The following is a 19,570-nucleotide window of genomic DNA, read 5'->3' as shown; positions in this document are numbered from 1 at the left end:
AGCTTTGTCAGATCCGCTTCCTGTGAGGTTGGGGGCAAAGATGGTCCTTCAGGAAACATGAAGAGGACTTTGAGTCATTGAGGCCTGAGCTGGAAGCACATATAAGAAAGAGCCAGGGGCTATAATAGGAGGTAGGGAACCTCAGGCCCAGGGGCCAGATGTGGTCCTCCAGACCACACCCACTGTCCCCTTCACTGACCCTACTTCTCCCCCCTGAATGCTTTTGCCTGGCTGGGATGTATCCTTGAATTCTACTAATGCTTCTTTCTTGCATGGATGGAGCACAGAGAGGGGTGTGTGAGTCTGTGTAGAAACTGGCCTACTGCACAAAGTGTAAAATCCATATTTGCCTCTGACTCTGCCCACCACTAGCACATGGTGCTCAGCAAGTTGCCCTGAAGGGAGTGTGGCCCTCGGGCTGAAAAAGACAGCCAACCGTGGACTATAGAGAAAGATGGACCTATTGGGGGCCTTTTACTGCAGAGGCTGCCTGGGCCTGCATGGTTCAATTCATGCTCTCCATTCCTTTGGTCAGAAGCGATGTGGCAGTGTGTAGATAAATTCCTTAGGTCATTGGCTAAAGACCGGAGAGACGACCTGCTGGAAAGGAAAGGGGACTTCTAGCTCAAACAGACAGTTCATGGGTTCTCTGGAGTCCCACTCAAACATCTGCTGACTCAGCAGGATCCTGGCCCCCTCCACCAAAGAAGACGCCTGGTGTCACCAAAAGGTCACAACTGGAGTCCATCAGCCATCTGCTATGAGATGCACAGACCCTTCCCCCAAATATGTCTGGCTCTGAGACAGGATTATGGCCCTATTGTTTGTTTCCATTATTATTTATCATTTCCTTTATAAAAGGCTTTTATGTTCTGTTTTCCTCCTTCCCCCAACATTTCAATGGCACCTTTTAATTTTTTTCTTCCAGCGCAAGTCGGCCAACATCACACAATAAGGAGGCTGGAACGTAAGTTCAGAGATCTTTTAATAGTCTGTTCTACAATCTTCTGACCCAAGAACACATCAGGCAAAATTTGGGAGGAATTAGATTTACAGCTTGCCTTGAACAATCATGCATATAGGAAAGGACAGGATGGGGTGGGGGAGAGATTTTTCTTCTGTCGCTGAACCATGGGAATTAGCAGGACACAAAAATCCAAAAAAAGAAAAGAGAAAAATCCTGTTTGGTTGATAATCAAGAATGTTACCACCCCTTTAATTTCTCTTGGGAAAACAAAACATCAAATTTACAGGAGTAGGTGGGGGTTTCTAGTCCAACTGGATGCTCTCAGGTCTAACTCTCAACATATGGATACTAGCAGTCTGCCGCCGCATATTTTAGGTCAGGTTTGAGGAACCTGCAGCATTCCAGATGTTACACACCCAACTCCAACAACATCTGGAGGGTCACACGTCCCCCATTCCTGATCTAAGGAGCAGCATTCCCTAGTGCATGCAGAGAGGGGAAGAATGTCTCTATTTAGAAGAGGCATTCCATGTGAGAGACAATGCCTCTTCTTAGATCAAAGTGGGACTCCGAACTCCTATCAGACTCCCAACTCCTATCAGCCTCAGCCAGCAGGGCAATGGTTGGGATGGAGAGCTACAGGTTCCCCACCCTCTTGTAAGAAGCAGGGCTGATGCAGCAACACTTAAATCTAGATCAGGAAGGTGCCTTATCTCTAGCCCTGAGATTGGTGACCTGAGTAGGTGGAGCCAAAAGACCCTGTTCCACTGATTAGCCAAAGGCAGGAGGAAGCACTCACAGTTCTGCTATATATACCAGGCCCAGGGGTTCCTGAAAGTTTATGATACCCAAGTCAGTGGTGAGGAAACTGGCCCTCCAGATATTGTTTGACTCCAACTCCCATCAGCCCCACACCAGCAGCCTGACCAATCTGGAGGGCCCCAAGTTCCCCGCTCTTATTATAAGGAATCCATTGAGGGCTTTGTAGGCTGTGGGGAACTTGTGTTTCCTGGCCCCGTTGAGCGTCTGCAACCTCCTGGGTGGAGGGGGGTGGGGTAGCTTAAAGCAAAGGTTAGTGCAGGATTGATGTAAAACATGTAATTAAAATTTTGAAATAAGGAACAGTTAAGGATGGTAATTATATATATATATAATGCATGGGATATATATATATATATATATATATATATATATATATATATATATATCCCTTTTGTGGAGATATATATGCAGGGTGTGGGTGGGTGTAAAATGCAGGGGATACGCGCACACACACACATATGGAGATACACACACACACACACACACACAGATATATATATATATATATATATATATATATATATATATATATATGGATCCACAAAAGGGGATAGATAGATAGATAGATAGATAGATGATATGGATAGATAGATGATAGATGATAGATAGATAGATAGATAGATAGATAGATAGATAGATAGATATAGATACAAAGATAGATATTTCCCCCCTGCATCTTCTTGGATATATATATGGATCCACAAAAGGGGGGAGGGAAGTCCAATGGGATATGTGTACTGTTTTGTTTTTCTTTTTAATTGTTGTTTGCAAAATTTGAAAATAATTTAAAAAATTATTTTAAAAAAGTAAAGGAAAACAACATAAAACAAAGCCAAGCCAAGCACTTGCCTAATCATTTTCAAGAAGACACTTCAAGCCATTTGTAGTGGGAAGCCTAGGGTGGTGGGTCGGGGATTGACAATGTAGCTTTCGATGTACTCAAATACTGTCTGAGGGTCTTGGTCGCCATTGATGAAAATGGCATCTTCGAATACAGTCTCCAAGCCTTCAGCGATCCTCAAGTAAGCGTCCACTTTGAGTTTCACAGCCTCTTCCAAGTCCCTCGGATGTATCAGGAGGCGTTCACTGGCTTCCTTGGAGGCTGCCGGTTGGTACAGTGTGTGGTACCTGGAAATGGGGCAGAACAGTAAAAAGCTCAGAGACAAAGCTCTACCCTACCTTTTAAAGAGTGTTCTGGTGACAGCAGGAATGGGGAACCTGTGGCCTTCCAGCCCCTGTAGCCACAACAGCCAATGGTCCAGGGATGAAGGGAGTTGAAGTACAACAACATCTGGAAGGCCAAAGAGTCCATCACACCTGTTTTAATAAACAGCATTCCCTACTGCATGTAATACATGGAAGGATGCTTCTCTTTAGAAGAGCAGTCTCTCATTTGAGAGTGGGGAGCGCCTCTTCTTCGATCAGCAACTGTGTAGCCCTCCATATATTGTGGGACTCCCACCAGCTCCAGCCAGCATGGCCAATGGTCAGGGGATGCTGGGAGTTGGAGTCCAGCAACATCTGGAGAGCCACGGGTCCCCCAATGCTGACATAACAATATATAGCCATAATTCAGAAAAAATACTCTTTAAAAACACAAGAAAATCGTTGGCAAACATGCTCACAATTAAACCAACCAAAGCTGGGGAGGCTTGGCCTACAGTTTTCTGGCCCCTGAACAAAGATTTTTTTTGTTTTTAAATGGCAAGTCTTGGATTCAAATTTACAGTCTAACCCCAAAGGTAAATTCCCTTTCTCTTGCTTGTCTGGATGGAGGACAGAGCACTGTGTGTGAGCGTGTGATGAAACTAGCTTACTGTGTAAATGCGAAAACTGACACTGGTTGATCTGCCCACATTTGCCTCTGGCTCCTCCCATCACTGGCATGCAGCCCTTGCAAGGTTGTCTAGAAGGGAAGGCAGATTTTCAGCTTAAGAAGGGTGACCCACCCCTGGAGTAAATGCAAATGCAGACACGGTTACTGTCATTCCAATGGAAATTCATCTCGCCCTAGTGGCGAAGGCTGTGACTAGGTGCATATGCCTGCTCAGTCTGCTGTCCAGGTGAGGCTGTCTGTTGAGAAGGGTAACTCAGGGCTGTCTTTGAATTGCATTTGGACCAGACATCCCTTCAAAAAGTGAACTGTATTCTGCAAAACAAAAACAAAAAACACGCTGCCCCCCTAGATTTGGATAAATTTTCCAAAGCAGGTAAACTATCCCCAGCACACTTGCATTGGTGCTACTAACCTTTCTCCAGTGACTGGGTCAAGCATACGGTAACACAGGCGCTCCAGAATGGACTCAGGTGTGATGTGCAGGAAGAACACCCTATGAAGAGAGTGGAGAGGGGGAAATGTTCAGTTAATGCCACTAGCAATAGCACACTGACTGTTTTTTGAGAACAGCTGAATTCTTCCTATACGGTAGGCCTGCAACTTATTCCAGGGATCAAGCCTAACGCCAAAATTATGTATAGTCAAAACACATTGGGTTCTGTGGCAGGTGGGACTGCCAAAGTCATTTGCACCCGTTTCTGCCCCCTTTTTGATTTTTAATAGGGTTTTTGTTGTTGTTTTTTGCCATGCACACAAATTAAATGCACCCAAGTTGCGGGCTTGCTGTATCCTAAATAATAATGATCTTTGATTAACAATACAAGAAGCTGCCTCGGTCCAAGGCCAGGGTCTGTTCCCGTCACCTGCCTGTACTTAGTCCTCTAACCTGCAGAAGCATTTTGGATGCTGTGGTCCCTCTCAATCAGCCTCCAAGTTAAGAGAGAGGATTTCTCTTCCATCAAAGGGACCCTTGTGGTGCTATCTGGCTGGAATGTTCCCAGCAGCACCAAAGTTCTGTGTCTAGGTGCCATTTTAATTTCCCACATTGCCCTCATTGGAGCATCATTAAAATGGTGGCCTTCAAGGCAAACTGGAGTGTCACAGCTTTGAAAAAGGTGAATTCCATGCTAAGGATCATTAGGAAAGGAACTGAAACTAAGAGTTAAACTGAGGAACTTGCTCCCACAGGAGGCAGTTATGGCCACCAACTTGGACGGCTTTAAAAGAGGATCAGGCAGGTTCATTGAGGAAAGGGCTATCAATGTCTACTAGCCACGATGGCTCTGTGCTACCTCCACTCTTAGAGGCAGTGATGTCTCTGAATGCCAGCTGCTGGAGATCACAAGTGCTTGCTGGCTTCCCATTCGGGCATCTGTTCAGCCCCTGTGAGAACAGGACGATGGACTAGATGGGATCATTGGCCTGATGTAAAAGGGCTGTTCTTATGTTGGGCTATTATCCTTCTTTAGGCATTACCAGTAAGCCCTCATGGAGCCAAGGAAGCTCAGTCCATTTGAACCTGGGGTTTCAAAGGAAGGAAAGGCAGGAGACATCTCCACAGAGGATGTGCCAGAGTTCCTTCCTGTGCTGGCTCCTTCCCTAGATTTTGATTCTGAGCATAAAGTCTAATCTACACAGAGGGATGAGCTGGAAGAAATCTGGCCTGTATCATTGCCAGTTGAGGGAGATACGGCACACATTTTTAAATGCACCCCAATATTAAAAACGCCCTGCCACACATAAATATTGTTTATTTATTTAAAATGAGCACAACGAAGGCCATGATTGAACTTTTGTACTTGATCTCCTAGTTTTCTCTTTGCATGGTGTGTAAGCGAAAGAACTGAGAGGAGCATTTGAATCTGGAACTGCCCCACCCGCAGGCTGAAGAGGGGCAATCTGTTCCACCACTCATTCATCATGTATATCATTTTGACCCTTGGGAGAAAAGCACCAAGACTTACACTCCTGGGCTATCCCAACTGACTCTGTGTGCTCCTATTTTCAGATGCTCCCCTGAGCCCAAAGCCCCCCGTGTGTAGTAGGCCAGCACTTGAGGGAGATGACTATGTTAACCCTCTCTCACTTCTTTACTATACAAAGGGGAATTTTTTATGCCTCATTCATTACTACAGCCACCACTTTCCAACCCTGAAGTATGAAGTGCATCCCAGGATTTCTCATGCCTCAAACTTCATAATGCAGGAAATATCTTTACTGAAAGGATATTGGAAGAGGTAACTTGGAAGAGGGGGAAATCTCCTGTTTATTATTTAGCTTTCTGTCTTTCTCCTGTTCCCTAATCCACTCCAAATTCTTTGTAGAAATGAACTTTTATTTTATTCTGGGCGGTGGGGAATAGGATATTTTGCCGGCTTTCCTCAGAATGCAATTTCTCCCTGCGGCTGGCTTCAAGGCTATACTGCTTAGTTTTTATATTTCATTTCAATTCATTGGGGGGGGGGTGCATGCACGTGCCTCTCAGACCGGTTAGTGTAAGCTTTAGACATTCACCAAAGGGAACATTTTATCCTTACTGGGGAGAATCAGATCAGATGAAAGCCGGAGGGTTCTATCACCGTGGCATGCACGTAGCAAGATTATTTGGCTCCTTTGTAGAACTTAAAGTTATGAAAATCATCTCGCTGGCTCTTCAAATGTTTACAGATAATGACTTCCACTTGCATTGAGTTAAAAAAAAACACACACAAAAACACACACCTCAGCCCAGCATTAAAAATAAAAAAAGCAGAAGATCTCAATGATTCCAAAGACAGGAGGAGAATATAACAGTTTTCAACAGTCTTTTATCCTTTACACTCCAAACATTTTGTTTCTGCTTTGTTTCTGTTGCCCAACAACCGTCTAGAATTGTGATTGTCACAACGGGTAACTAGTGATAAAGTGTATTGAGATGAATATTCTAGCAGAAGGCAGGGAAAGGCGCACGCGAGGGGGGGACAACAATGTCTGCTTATACAGTCCTGATAATTGATACGGCTCCCCCTATTATTTTCCAAAATAAACAAAACAAAACAAAAAAAGAAGGAAAGGATTATAACCTGCCATATCAAGGAGCCTTGTCGCTACTCATAGTCACTAAGTTGAGAAAAAGAGAAATGTAGCAGGAAACGGAGAAGGAAAAGCCAAAGACCCACCCCTCGTAAGAAACTGCCAGGAAGATGAACAGTGGAAGAGCCTTGTCGGAAATACACATTTTGTGTGTGGAGAAAGTGTGTCTTATTATTCAGTCTGGTGTCAGCAATAAAGACAAGCAGAGGGAAGGAGGGGGGGGGGATGTTGTAGGGAGTCAGGTGGGTAATTCCTGACTCAGACGTGTTCATTGCCTAAATCAGCCATAGGGGAACGTTTGGCCTTCCAGGTTTTGCTGAACAACAGCTTCCATCAGCCCCAGGAAGCATGGCCAATGGCCTGAGATCATGGGCGCTGTAGTCTAGTAACACCTGGAGGGTCAATGGGACAAGCAAGGGACAAGCCATCACCAAGCCCCTACTACAGGCTTCCTCAAACTCGGCCCTCCAAATGCGTTGAGACTACAATTCCCATCATCCCTGACCACTGGTCCTGCTAGCTAGGGATCATGGGAGTTGTAGGCCAAAAAGATCTGGAGGGCTGAGGTTGAGGAAGCCTGCCCTACTATATCCTGGCATCACCCAGCAGTTGAAGAAGGAGGCCATTTAAATGTCTCTGTGGGAGAGGGGTTATTGGTTTGTTCACTTTTGTTTTCGTTTTATTATATGTTTCGGGTTTTAATTTTGTGTTTTTATGTTGCGAACTACCCTGTGATCTTTGGATGAAGCGCAGTATACAAATTTAATAAACAAACAAACAAACAAACAAACAAAGAACCACATTCTGAAGAGGATTACAAGGCATCTTTCCATGCTGCCAGAACTGCATAGCCCATCCTATTTATTGGTCTCCAGGGATAATCAGTTTGGTTTCCTGAGCAGAAGATTTGGAGCTGGAGAACAGAAGACAGCTCCAGTCCCACTATTAGGAAGAGCAGCAGGTGCTTGCGGCGGGGGGGGGGGGGGAGCATACGGATGTAAGCAGGCAGCAATTTCCATCCAGTCCTCCGTTCTTCACAATCAGCACTGTTTCCATTCTGCTAGGGTTCAGCTTCCACTAAACCTACATTATTACTCCCACTGTCTGCTAAAAATTAATTACAAAGAGTTGTATACAACTAAGTTTTGCTCTACCACTGAACTACAGCCATTCCCCAATTGTTTTAGCTTTTATAGATTACATTAGTATTTTTACTGTTTAAAATTTTTGAACCAGCCCCAGCGGGCATGGTTAATAAGTGCCCTATAAATGCCCTCCCTCCAAAAAATGTATAGTGTTCTTTCTACGTGTGTAGAGCAGGTATCCGCATAGATATCAGGAGTGGATGCAATCAGACTGGGATGCTTAATGTTGATTTGGGCCCTGGGGTGGACAATGGAAATCTGTTGGATGTGGACCAGATGGATCGGGAACATTCTTGTGGGCATAAGTTGGGACTCCTGGGTGCTAAACTATGGAACTCACTTCAACAGGAAGTGAGTTGGTGACGGCCACCAACTTGGATGGCTTTAGAAGAGGATTGGATAAATTCATGGAGGAAGATAATGGCTACGAGTCATTCTGGCTAAACTGCCTCCAGTTGGAGGCAGTAATGCTTCTGAATACTAGGAGGGGAGAAAGCTGTTATTCTTGGGTCCTGGGAGAACAGGATGTTGGACTTGATGGGCCATTGGCCTCATCCAGCAAGGCTCTTCTCATGTTTTTAGTGGTGGTTGTTGCCCATTGGACCATGTAGGGCAGAAGGCAGTGACCCTGCCAGTAGACAGAGACAGAGCCAATGACAGGTGAGGCTGGAAGCAATCAGAGGTGGGGCCAACTCGTTCTAGTTCTGTCCCCATCCTCCTCCCTGATGAGTTCTACAAGGGCAGCACTGAAACCATGGAGGAAGAAGCTGGCTGGCAGAGCCAACCCCTAAAGAGAAAAAGCAGGCAGGTGGGGTAGAGGGGCACAGGCAGGCTGTGGTTGGTGGGGCAGTGCCCCTATATGCCCTAATGGACCAGCCTCCTCTGGTTAAAAGCTACTTTTAAACTTCTGCTTTTATTGTGAGACAGCAACTTTCAAAAATAGAAGGCCATTCATCTTGTTCTCAATTTGCTAAAATAGCCTATACATCTCCCCCTTGGTAAGCAGGGACCAGCTGCCTGCTTTCCATTCTGCATGCTCTGCACTTGGCGGGGGGTGGGGGCGTGGGGGGCACTGGCTGATCCTTGCTTAAAATGGGAGCATAACTGATAATGCCACAACTTTCCCCAGCTGTGCCTAAACCTGAGAGGGAGAGAGAGATTACTGCTGTTAACTATTCAATTGCCAAATGTTCCAGGCCTGCCTTGCCATGGCCCCAGAACAATATATATCCACAGAGAGGAAAGAGGCGGTGAAATCCAGTCTTCCTTCTTAGCCATGTAAGGCTGTCATCCAGGGCAGGTGCAGGGAATCTTTGGTGTTCCAGATGTTGCTAGACTACAATTCCCATCAGCCTTAGCCAGGAAGGCCTGGGATGATGACAACAGTTCAGGAATATCTGGAGGGCCAAGGGCTCCCTCCCCCTTGATCTACGGTGACACTGCAGAGTGAATAGCTTAAGAGGTTCCCACAGACACACTTCCTGCTCTGCCTTGCCCCTTCTGCTTCTAATTAGGAAGGAAGGATTTGATGCAGTTCACGTTCAAATCCACACTCTGTGATACAATACATAAACTGTAACACAGCCCTCCTTCAAAATTCACACTTCTCCAAATTTTGCAATGCAGTCCTCTCTAGCCAAGTGATGTATACAAAAATGCAAGGAGAATCTGCTTCAGCTTTTAAACTAACCACAGTTCTCAGTGGGAACTTGGTAACTGTGGTTACAGCCAAACTACAGTTTAGTGTTACAAGGCTCTCCTCTTTGCTGAGTCTGATGACTGGCAAACTGAAGAAGGGGGAAAGAGCCTATTCAGGACATCACAGTCTGCCCAACTGATTCACAGCTTTTTGTACTTCAAAGAGGAAAAACTGACATGGCCTTCATGCAGGAGCAGTCTCTCTCTCATCTTACCAAATCCTGAACATATACAACTTTGTTCTGATAATATTATATAGGGGATCAATCAGCTTCATTGCAAACATGTCCAGTCTAATCCTCCTCCCCACCCCGTTCCGGTCACTAAATCTGCTAGGGATCAGGAATATCTGGTTGTAGCCAATGAGCAAACCTACTGAAATTACCAGATCTAAGTTAACCATACCCACTAATTTGATAAGTCTGCTCTGCATAAAGCACTGAATACAACCCATCATCCACTGAGGGGGTGTTATATAAGCATACGGGGGGAGGGGAAGCACAGGCAATGCAAACATTTTAAAGGCTTTTCAAGATGTCCATAAAGTTTCTTTAGAGAAATTGCTCATAATGCCCCACTTTTTAAAAAAGAAAGAGGCTAGGAACTGGTGGTATCAGCAATTGCTCCTGAAATGACATCACATCCCTTCATGCAAACACACACACACACACACACACACACACCACCTCTCTCATTTTTATTCTCTGCCTCCTCCTTCCTCTCGTTTATTATTCCATCATTGTCAGATTCCCCCCAGAGTTTGCTCCAATGGCACTTCACAGATCAAGAATAAAGATGGCAGCAGCAGGGAGCTCCTTCGGTGGACAACGGAGCTGGCCCCATTTCCCCTAATTGTGAGCTTAATCGCAGCTCGTCTTGGCAAGGAGGGGGCTTCTGTGGTTTGGAAGGGAGCAGAGAAGACAGAGCCTTTTGCTGTTGGAACCACAGGCATAATCTGGATCCCATACAATGCCAGGAAATAACTTTTGTGATGCTGCAAATGATCCTGAACACATACAGGGAAGGGATGTACCTCATCTCAATATCTCCAGGTAGGGCTGGGAGACTCCATGCCTAAAACCCTGGAGAGCTGCTTCCAGTAAGTGTAGACAGCACTGAGATAGAAGGACCAAAACTCTGGCTTACTATGGCAGCTTCTTATGTTCTCCTTGGGCTGCCCAACAGACTTTCTACCCTGCAGTTGGGGCTGCTACTGAATTGTCAGCTTGCTTGCTTGCTTCCCTACCTGCCTGGCTCTCGGTTGGCAGCCCCAACAGACGCCTTCCAAGCCTACCATGCTGTCTGAAGAGGCCTGAGTGCTTACGTTTGGTCAAGGACAAATATGATGACATCACACAAGGGCCAGTAGACAACCTCTCATTGCTACAGCCATAAGGTGAGGGAAAAGCAGGTCAAGACAACCGAACAGCATCAGAACGCAGATGTTTGTTTTGGCTACATCACATGTGCCAATTTTCTACATTAACATCAAAATAAGATGATAATTGGCACAGCTGAAATGCAAGCTGAGAAGTCCCAGGTTCAGGTGTCATCTCGGCCACAACCTCATCCACTGGCCTTGGTAAGCCACTGCTTTGGCCCATCACTTTCCTGGGCCATCAGCCACGCTTAGTGAGAGCTGATGTGAGTTGTAGTTCAGCAGCATTCAGATAGCAACACCCCCCCTCCCTGCTTTAAATACCTGAAAAATGCTATTTAAATTGCCAAGTATTAGTATAAAGAAATAGCGTGTTTTAACACTGTCTGTGTCCACAAAGCAAAGTTAATCCCTTTGGCCAAACGATAGTGGCAGAAACTTTTCCAGGGGCAAGATCTATGCCCTTGAATAGTCTTAATTTTTTGAAGAAGAAAAGGAAACACATTGCAAATGCAAAAGAGGGAGAGGGGGGGAGAGGAAAAGAGCCGATGATGTGTCACTTTACACACGTGTCAAGAGTAACCAATTTCCTAATAGGGAATAAATTTCCCCCATTTAAATACTGTCAAACAGAACCTCTCCAGCCTAATAGGGTTCGCTTCTGGGGAAAACGCAAAATAAATCGGATTAAATATTTATATTTCATAGTATTAATTAAGAGGCAGGAGGGAGGGAAAGAGTGGGGAGGAAAGCAGTCCATCAAGAGAACCCCAATATGTTCAGCGCGTCCCCAGGAAGCCAGAGAAAAGGAAATTTCACAATCAAGTGTGTAAGTGTTCCAAAAAAGGGTGCTGAATATTTTATGAATATTTGTCATAAGACAGAAATAATAACCACCGTGCAGAGCTATTAGAATTAATATTTATGCTGCCCACCATGAAATATTCATGGGGACAGAGAAACGGGGGGGGGGGGGGGAGACGGGCGCCTGTTAAGACAAGAAATAATTTACATTGGGTTCGGTTTACCCGCCGGCTTGATGTTTAAAGACGGGTTGACAAGGCTCCGTATGAATCCGTCAGTCACTTCCAGCCAGTGGGTGGGGTGAAGAAGGGAGGGATGGCAGAAGCAAAAGTGGGGAGTGGTGCCAGGGGGAGAAAGGGTCCAGGCTGCTGACAGCTCACAGATTGAGTTTCTGACAGCCCTTTAAAAAAAAGGGGAAAAAAGACCCTAAACGGCCCCCCCTTCTTCCATTGCCGGAGGCGGTCGGTATTTTGCCACACCGTACATCCGGCGCTCTCCCCTTCCATCTGCTGAAATTAACGAATTAATGAGTGCGATCCATTTTACAGTGGGGCCCCAGGAATGTTTACTGGTGATTAAATTATAATGCAGGAGGAGCTGTATAATTCATGAACCAATTAAAGGAAGTGTTAGTTGATTTGATGGGAAGCGCAAATACAAAAAGCATTTAACTAATAGGGAACCGCGGGCCGCCCACCCGCCTCAGCTCTCTCGGATTACGCGGCTAATTGCTCTGCTTTATAGGGCTGTCACAGATAGCCATGCATATTTCATTGTTCTCAAAGACTTCAATTGTTTGCATGCGTGTCTCTACTGTAAGATGCAGAAGCCCGGCCAAATTTCGGTGTAGTTAAGGCACTCCCCCGCTTCAAAGGCCAAAGTGGAGGATGTGGGGGTGCACCAGGTAGAGAGGAGCAGGTGCCCGATGCTTGGGGGGGGGAGAGAGAAACTTAAGGCCACCGAATTGAATGTCACTCAGCAATTACGTGATTAAAAAAGTGTGGCGTACACACACAGCCATCCTTTCCGTTGTGGCCTTTTCTAGATGCTTGTTTGCAAGGCTCTCTCTCCAAATTTATTACTGTGTTTGCTAAATGCTCCCATTTCCTCCACCCCCCTTTTTTTTAATAACAGAGATTGGGGTGGTGTGGGGCACGGGGAAAGGTATGAAAAACTGGGGATTCAAATCACTCCAGAAGCACAGCCTTCTGTGGCTTACACCGATGGCCACCAACTTAGATGGGTTTGAAAAAGGATTGGCCAAATACATGGAGGAGGAGAGGGCTATCAGGGGCTATTAGTCATGATGGCTGGGCTCTGCCACTGCAGTTGGGGGCAGCATTTCTTCTGAATTACTGTTGTTGCAAACAACAGAAGGGGAGACTATTCTTGTGCTTGAATCCTGCTTGTGGATTTCCCACAGGTATCTGCTTGACCACTGTGAGAACAGGATACTGGACTAGATGGTCCACTGGCCTGAACCAGCAGGCTCTTCTTAAGTTCTTATGTGCTCTGGGCTCCCAGCCAAAATGATCAGCCAGATTGGGTGGTGAGGGCCAGCTGCCCATTGAGGCGGAGGCCTAATGCCCCACTTGTACAATAATAATTGTACTGGCCTTGAAACCTGGAAAGCGTTGGAAACTGGGTAAATAAATATTAAATAGATTATCCCCTGGCATCTTAGATTGGGAGAAACAATACAATGTGATAATAATTTCATATTTTAAATTAACAGCATTCTTTGGGGGTTTAAGACTGAGACTAGGAAGAGGGTAAGGCTGTTGATGGCTACTGCTCATTCTAGCTATACACTGCCTCCGGTCCTGCTTGGAGAACAGGCTACTGGAGTAGGTGGCCTGATCCAGCAGGCCCTTCTTATCTTTTCATGTCTGATGTCTTGCGCCAATGCTTGAGCTAATAGCTCTGCAAAGTGGACATGCAGTAGACTGGCAAAGAAATTGCTATATTGGCTGGTTTAGGAGGCATGTTTCTCACTTGCCTCTCTTTGTACTGACAGGGCACTTGGCAAAACGAGTCTGCCATCTTGGCTCAAGCTGACCAGCCACAGCCCCTAGAAGCTTAAGAGAAAACTGATTCTTAACGAGAATGAAAAGAATGTCGCTTTTCACACAAAATGTTGTGGTGTGAAAAACAGCCAAGAAGATTTGAGCTGAATGATAAAATGATGAGTGGAATTTTAGTACTGCTCTCCTGAGAGGCAATGACAAGATGCATCAGGAGTTTATGCTCTCGGAAGAAACCTATGCATTTCTTCTATAACTTCTGGATTTTGCTCTCCTCTAATAGAGCTGGCCCCAATGTCTGCTGGTTTGAATTTAAAGCAAAAACTACTTGATATTTCTGTGGGGTAGGAATTTCTCTAGGGGCAGGGGCAATAGTTTGTGCAAAGAGTCCTTCTTTTGATGACACTGGAAAGTACCACCATTTTCTCCTGACGTGCTATTTAGTGATACTCCAATTTCAGTGGGGGGGGGGAGGTAGAGTTGGAGGGTCTGAGTTCCATCTGGGATGCAGACCTAGATGTTTAGTCTCTGCTCCTTGTTCTAGCCTTCTCACTCTTCTAGAAGGTACTGTTAGCATATCCACTAAGCAATCTGGTTTGGTGCTGCTGTTGCTAAATGCCAGATCAATCCATAATAAGACCATGCTCATCCATAACTTGACCATGGATGAACAGGCTGATTTAGTCTGCATTAGTGTGACTTAGATAAGTGAGCTGGGTTGTCTTGCTTTATGCAGCTGTGTCCACCTGGGTACTCAGTACAGCACTAGGCTAGGCTAGAATTGGGGGGGGGGGGACTTGGAGGGAGGTGTGCTATTGTCCATCAAAGCACTATCCCCTTGACCAGAAAGCCTCTTGATCTTGGGACAGGGTTGGAGGATCTGCACTTGGAAGCCAAGCCATAGAGAGAGATTGGGGATGCTGCTGGTTTACTGACCATCCTGTTGCCCAGAAGCATCCCTGAGAATCCCTGGCCAAAGTGGCCTCTAGGGTATTGTTGGAGGACCCCAGGATGATAGTCCCGGGTGACTTCAATATCCATGTGGAGGCTACCACAGGGTAAGCTCAGGACTTCATGCCCTCAATGACAACCAGGGGTCTCTCTCAAATGGTTCAGCACATCAGGCACGGCACACTCTTGATATAGTCTTTGCCCCTGTACAAAGGGGTATAGGATGTTAGTCAGCCAAAGGCCTGGTTGAAAAGGAATGTTTGCACCTGACACCTAAAGGTATATTATGAAGGCTCCATCTGATTCTCCCTGGGGAGAGCAATCCACAAATGGGAAACCGCTGCAGAAAAGGCCCGTTCTCGTGTTGCCACTCTCTGGATTTCTCTTGGAGGAAGCACACCAAGAAGGGCTTCAGATGATGAACACAGGGCCCAAGTTGGTTCATGTGGGGAGAGGTGGTTCTTGTGGTCCTGAACCATTTAAGGCTTTATAGGTCAAAACCAGCACTTTGAATTGGGGATGGAAACTAATCAACCACTGCAGTCAGACCTATAAGTTACCAGAGCATAGGCAACACTAGTTAGGCTACTCCTGTCCAGATAGGGGGAAGCTGGGCCACCAGATAACATATTGAGGATGCAATGGAGGCAGCAAAGTATGCCTCTTTTACTGCCTTCATTGCCACTAGGTAGGCTCGATGATGAGCCCTCACCAGTGTTCACTTGCATTTGATCAGATCTTTCCTCCATTCGCATTCGAGCCATCTCCCATTTTGTTTCCTCACCCTAAGCTCTGGAGGATACCAGGGAGCTAAGCAGGCTCCACAAGGTGGGAGAGGGAGGTTAGGGGCGATTGTGTCAACAGTCTGATCCATTTGGATGATCCATTCAGATGTTCCAGAGGTCAGCCAGGGCTTTGACAGGAGTGTCAGTCATATCAGCCAGAAAATCTCCCAAAGCGATCTGGAAATCCATTGGATCCATCAGCCTCCAAGGACGGGCCATCCCTTCTGCAGAGAGGGAAAGGTGCTGAAAGCCTAAATGTCAACAGGAAGTGATCTGACCATGACAAGCTGAGAAAACAAGGTCCAGAGTGTGGCCTGCCACAGTGTTGGGCCACTGACATGTTGGGATAGTCCCATGCTTATCTTGGCAGCCATGAAGTCCTGAGGCACCCTAGAGCCAGTCACCTCAGTATGGATGTTGAAGATCACCCAGAACCAACAGTCTGGGAGGCCTCAACACCACCTCTGAGACCAGCTCTGTCAGCTCAGACAGGGAGACAGCTGAGCAGCAAGGCAGGTGGTAAAGCAGCAGAATCCCTAATCTGTCCATGTTTCCCAATACCAGGAACATACACTCTAGTTCCCTCTAACTGGGCAGAGATCCTGGAAAGAGAGATGGAATCAGCAAGTCCCCCTTCCCACCCTTCAAATCTGCTCTGCTGCTGTACTGAGTGCCAGGTGGTGGGCACAGCTGGCTCCACCCTGCTCACCCACCCAGGCCTCAGTGATGCAGAACAGATTGGCCTCCCCATCCACAATCAGATCATGGATGAGGGAGGTCTTACTCCAAGCCCACCTGGCATTCAACAACAGCAGCCACAGAGCCAAGTGCTGGCTGATAAGATAAACCCAATTCCCCAGATTGGAGGAGGGGGTAGAACATGGCAAAGTCATTGGCTGCCTGTGCTGTGTGCCCCTTACCCAGCCTGCTCAACCCCCCGCCCCATATTATACCTCCCCCTACTCTGAACCACAGTGACTGGGACGGAGGAGCTGCTCTCCCCAGCTCCTCTCTTCCCATGCACATCCCACAAAAAAATAATAATTTAAAAACATACAAGATAGAAACAGTTAAAAACAATTTAAAACAATTTAGACAACTGGGGCAATAATTACAAAATCGAAACCAGCTAAACAATACCCTAACCCAAATGTCCTGACTGCTGACAATCTTAGTCTCCCTTTGGAACGCTGCAATATAGAACAGCACAATGAAACAGGAGGCTGACATGATCATTTCTGGGCATCTCCCCCCATTCCACATTTGTAAGAAATCAATATTTTAGTGTGACAGAGCCTACACTTTGGAACTCCTGCCTATTGTGTCCCTGCTGTACCTTTTTTAGCACCTGCTAAAAACATTTATGTTTAGACAAGTCTACCCAGGTTTGGGTTTTTTTACAATCAAATGGTATATACATTTCATTAAGTAAAATAAAATACATATCCCTAATCCCACCCCTCTTCGTATATCAAATGAACCATCCCATCCCATCAGGGTGCAGGATGCGACCTAACATGTGGCATGAATATGTCACTGGACATCAGTTAAAGCTTCCTGCTATCAATTGGATTCGACTTTGTGATGACATAACTGAGAGCATGTGAGAGCCCCTGACAGCGGCAATTTAAACAGCTGCAAGCATGCGTGCATGTGTGCATTTATCCAAGGAGACCCAAAAAAAGATATATAACATTGCAAGAGAACAAATAAATAAATAAGACACTGTTCTAGAGAGTTTGCACTCTTCGTAAATACTCGAAACTCTCTGCAAATGCTGAAAACCATGCACATGTATTATCTCTGTAGTTCTTCAAAGACCTTTCATATAAAATATCTCCTATTTGCTTGTAATATTTCCATTTCCTTCTGGACTGTGGACATACCAAGCATCTGCAGCATGTGACTTCCTCCAAAGAATCCTGGGATCTGTAGTCTGTTAAGAGTACTGGGAACTGTAGCTCTATGCGTGGGGTAAACTACAGTTCCCATGATTCCTTGGGAGAAGTAGTGTGCTTTTAAATGTACTTTACATGTATGGCATGTATACAGCTCAAACATTTCTGAATGGCCGTGTTTTCAAATGAGCTCATTCGGCATTCAAATGACAAAACTGGACCAAGTTGTCTCTCTTTGCCCATTGAACAGGGGCATTATCAAGAGACCCTCCAAGAGGTTACTAGAGGTTTATCCCCCCCTTTTGAGATGAATTTTTCATCTTGAAAGGTCAAACTTCCAGCTCCTTTGATTCCAGCTAGCTGCATTTCTCTGCTCTCAGCTTCATGGTTCCCAAGACACAATCAAGATGGGGAGGAAGCAAGTCATTTTGGCGACCAAGTCAGAAAATCCAAATGGCACTTAAATAATTTACAGAATTATCAGGGGGCACCACCAGACGGCTGGAACGAACATCACTGAAATGACCAGGGGCTTCTTTCAAAAGAATTGTAGTGCTGCTGAACAGGTCTCATTCACTTCGGTGGATGTGTGTGTGTGTGCAGGAGATGGTACCCACTGGGTTTTCCACTGGATGGTATCGAGGGGTATAAGAAAGCATTGGTTTCTATTCTTCCTTGTATTCGTCACCTGCAGCCCTGTTTCCATTCTGATGCAGAAAGCCACATCAACTGTCTGTCTGCTCTGGTGAGATTACATAATTTATGCAATTAATTGTGTAAACTTCACTGCTATTACTTTATCTCACCCTATTCATTTAAATGCAAAAGAAACACAATGAAAATGGGGTGTGTAATTAACATTGATATCCCACCTTTCCCCAAGGAACTCAAGGTGGAGTACACAGTTCTTCCCCTCCTTTTTTCCTCAAAACAACCCTGTGAGATTAGCCTAAGAGACTGTAACTGGCCCAAGATCACCTTGTGCACCTTGTGTGTTGAGCTGGGGATTTGAACACTGGTCTCCCAGGTTCTAGCCCAATGCTCTAACCACTGAACCACACTGGCTCTCATTGTAGCTAGCAGCCACTGATAGTGAATTTGTCTGATCCCCTTTTGAAGCCGCCTAAATTGGTGGCCAAATTTTTGGCCACTTGCAGGTGCAAATTTTGTCATTTAGTTGTGTGAAGAAGTGGAAGAGAGAAGGAGAAGGAGGGAGCAAGAGGGGGAGAAAATACTGATTTCCCCACTGGTCCATTAGCCTACTTTACTGTCCTGGTTTGGCAGCATCTGTTCTATTGCATCTCTCTAGCCGCTGTCTCTCGCCGGACCCTCCCACACAGTCAACCTCACTGGCTGCTTGCCGAGGATGGACTGTGAGGAGTGTTATTTCCACCCAAACACATCCAATATGTCTCATTTCTGAACTGAAACCCTTTTGTCTTTCCATCGCCATCTTTCAGGACGCTCCTCTAGTGCCAAAGGGTTGCACTTCTAGTAACAGTTGCTTGTGTATCGTGCAGGCTTGGACACTCGGGAGAAAAAGAGGCTCGTCATCCTGGTGCAGTCTCTAGTGCAGTACAAGATGTGAAGCTAGGAGGCTTTGATGGAACTTGGGGTTTGCCAACTGTCCTTGGTTTGGGGAAGAAAGCCAGAAAAACTGTCCAAGAAGAAGCTTTTTTGGTGCCAGGCACGTGTCTTGCAATCTTTATATGGCTGAGTGAAGACTGAAACCTGTTTGCTGGGTCAGCACTTGGGGGTGGGGCAGATCTCCATCCCAATTTGGGCAGGGATCTGGGTCATCATCATCAGCCCCTCATAGGGATAGGAGCCTTAGAATGGGAGTGAGGAACTTCTTTCAGTCCTAGGGCTGCATTCTGTTGTGGGGAACCTTTCGCAGGTTACGTGCCAGTGGTGGGTAAAAGTGAGTAGAGCAATTCATGTGAATTTTACCTTTTTACAGAAAGCTACATTCCAAGCATGAAAACATCCAAGCTTCTCCTTCTTCATCTTTCATCCAGGAAAGTGAGAGGTATTGCTCACATGCTGTGTGGCCTGGGGAGAGTCGCAGGGACTCCTAGAGGGCTGTATTTAGTTCCCAGGCCTGAGGTTCCTTATGCCAAGAATATTTCAGCCCCTCTCTACCCCCCACCAAGACTGCATGCCCAGAAGCCTTTAATACAGTGCTGGGG

General features: G+C 45.9%; 1 protein-coding gene across 7 annotated transcripts in view; it reads right to left on the bottom strand.

Annotated features, from left to right (window-relative positions):
* Positions 1-2,524: 2,524 nt before the first annotated feature.
* Positions 2,525-19,570, bottom strand: part of AK8 (adenylate kinase 8) — a 98,895-nt gene continuing 81,849 nt past the window's right edge. For 6 of the 7 annotated variants that reach the window (XM_053373652.1, XM_053373654.1, XM_053373651.1 and 3 more), the window contains 2 exons: positions 4,039-4,119; positions 2,525-2,917 (listed from right to left, as the gene is read on the bottom strand). In XM_053373652.1, the coding sequence (XP_053229627.1) occupies positions 2,662-2,917; positions 4,039-4,119 (337 nt within the window). In that variant the 3' untranslated portion in view covers positions 2,525-2,661. Of the gene's footprint in view, positions 2,918-3,738; positions 3,939-4,038; positions 4,120-19,570 lie in introns of all 7 variants that reach the window. The other variant, XR_008328469.1, reaches the window with a different exon arrangement.

The sequence above is a fragment of the Podarcis raffonei genome, chromosome Z (genome assembly GCF_027172205.1).
Source record: "Podarcis raffonei isolate rPodRaf1 chromosome Z, rPodRaf1.pri, whole genome shotgun sequence".
Lineage (NCBI taxonomy): Eukaryota > Metazoa > Chordata > Lepidosauria > Squamata > Lacertidae > Podarcis > Podarcis raffonei.
The sequence above is the reverse complement of the archived record's forward strand: the minus strand, read 5'-3'. Positions and strand labels throughout refer to the sequence as shown.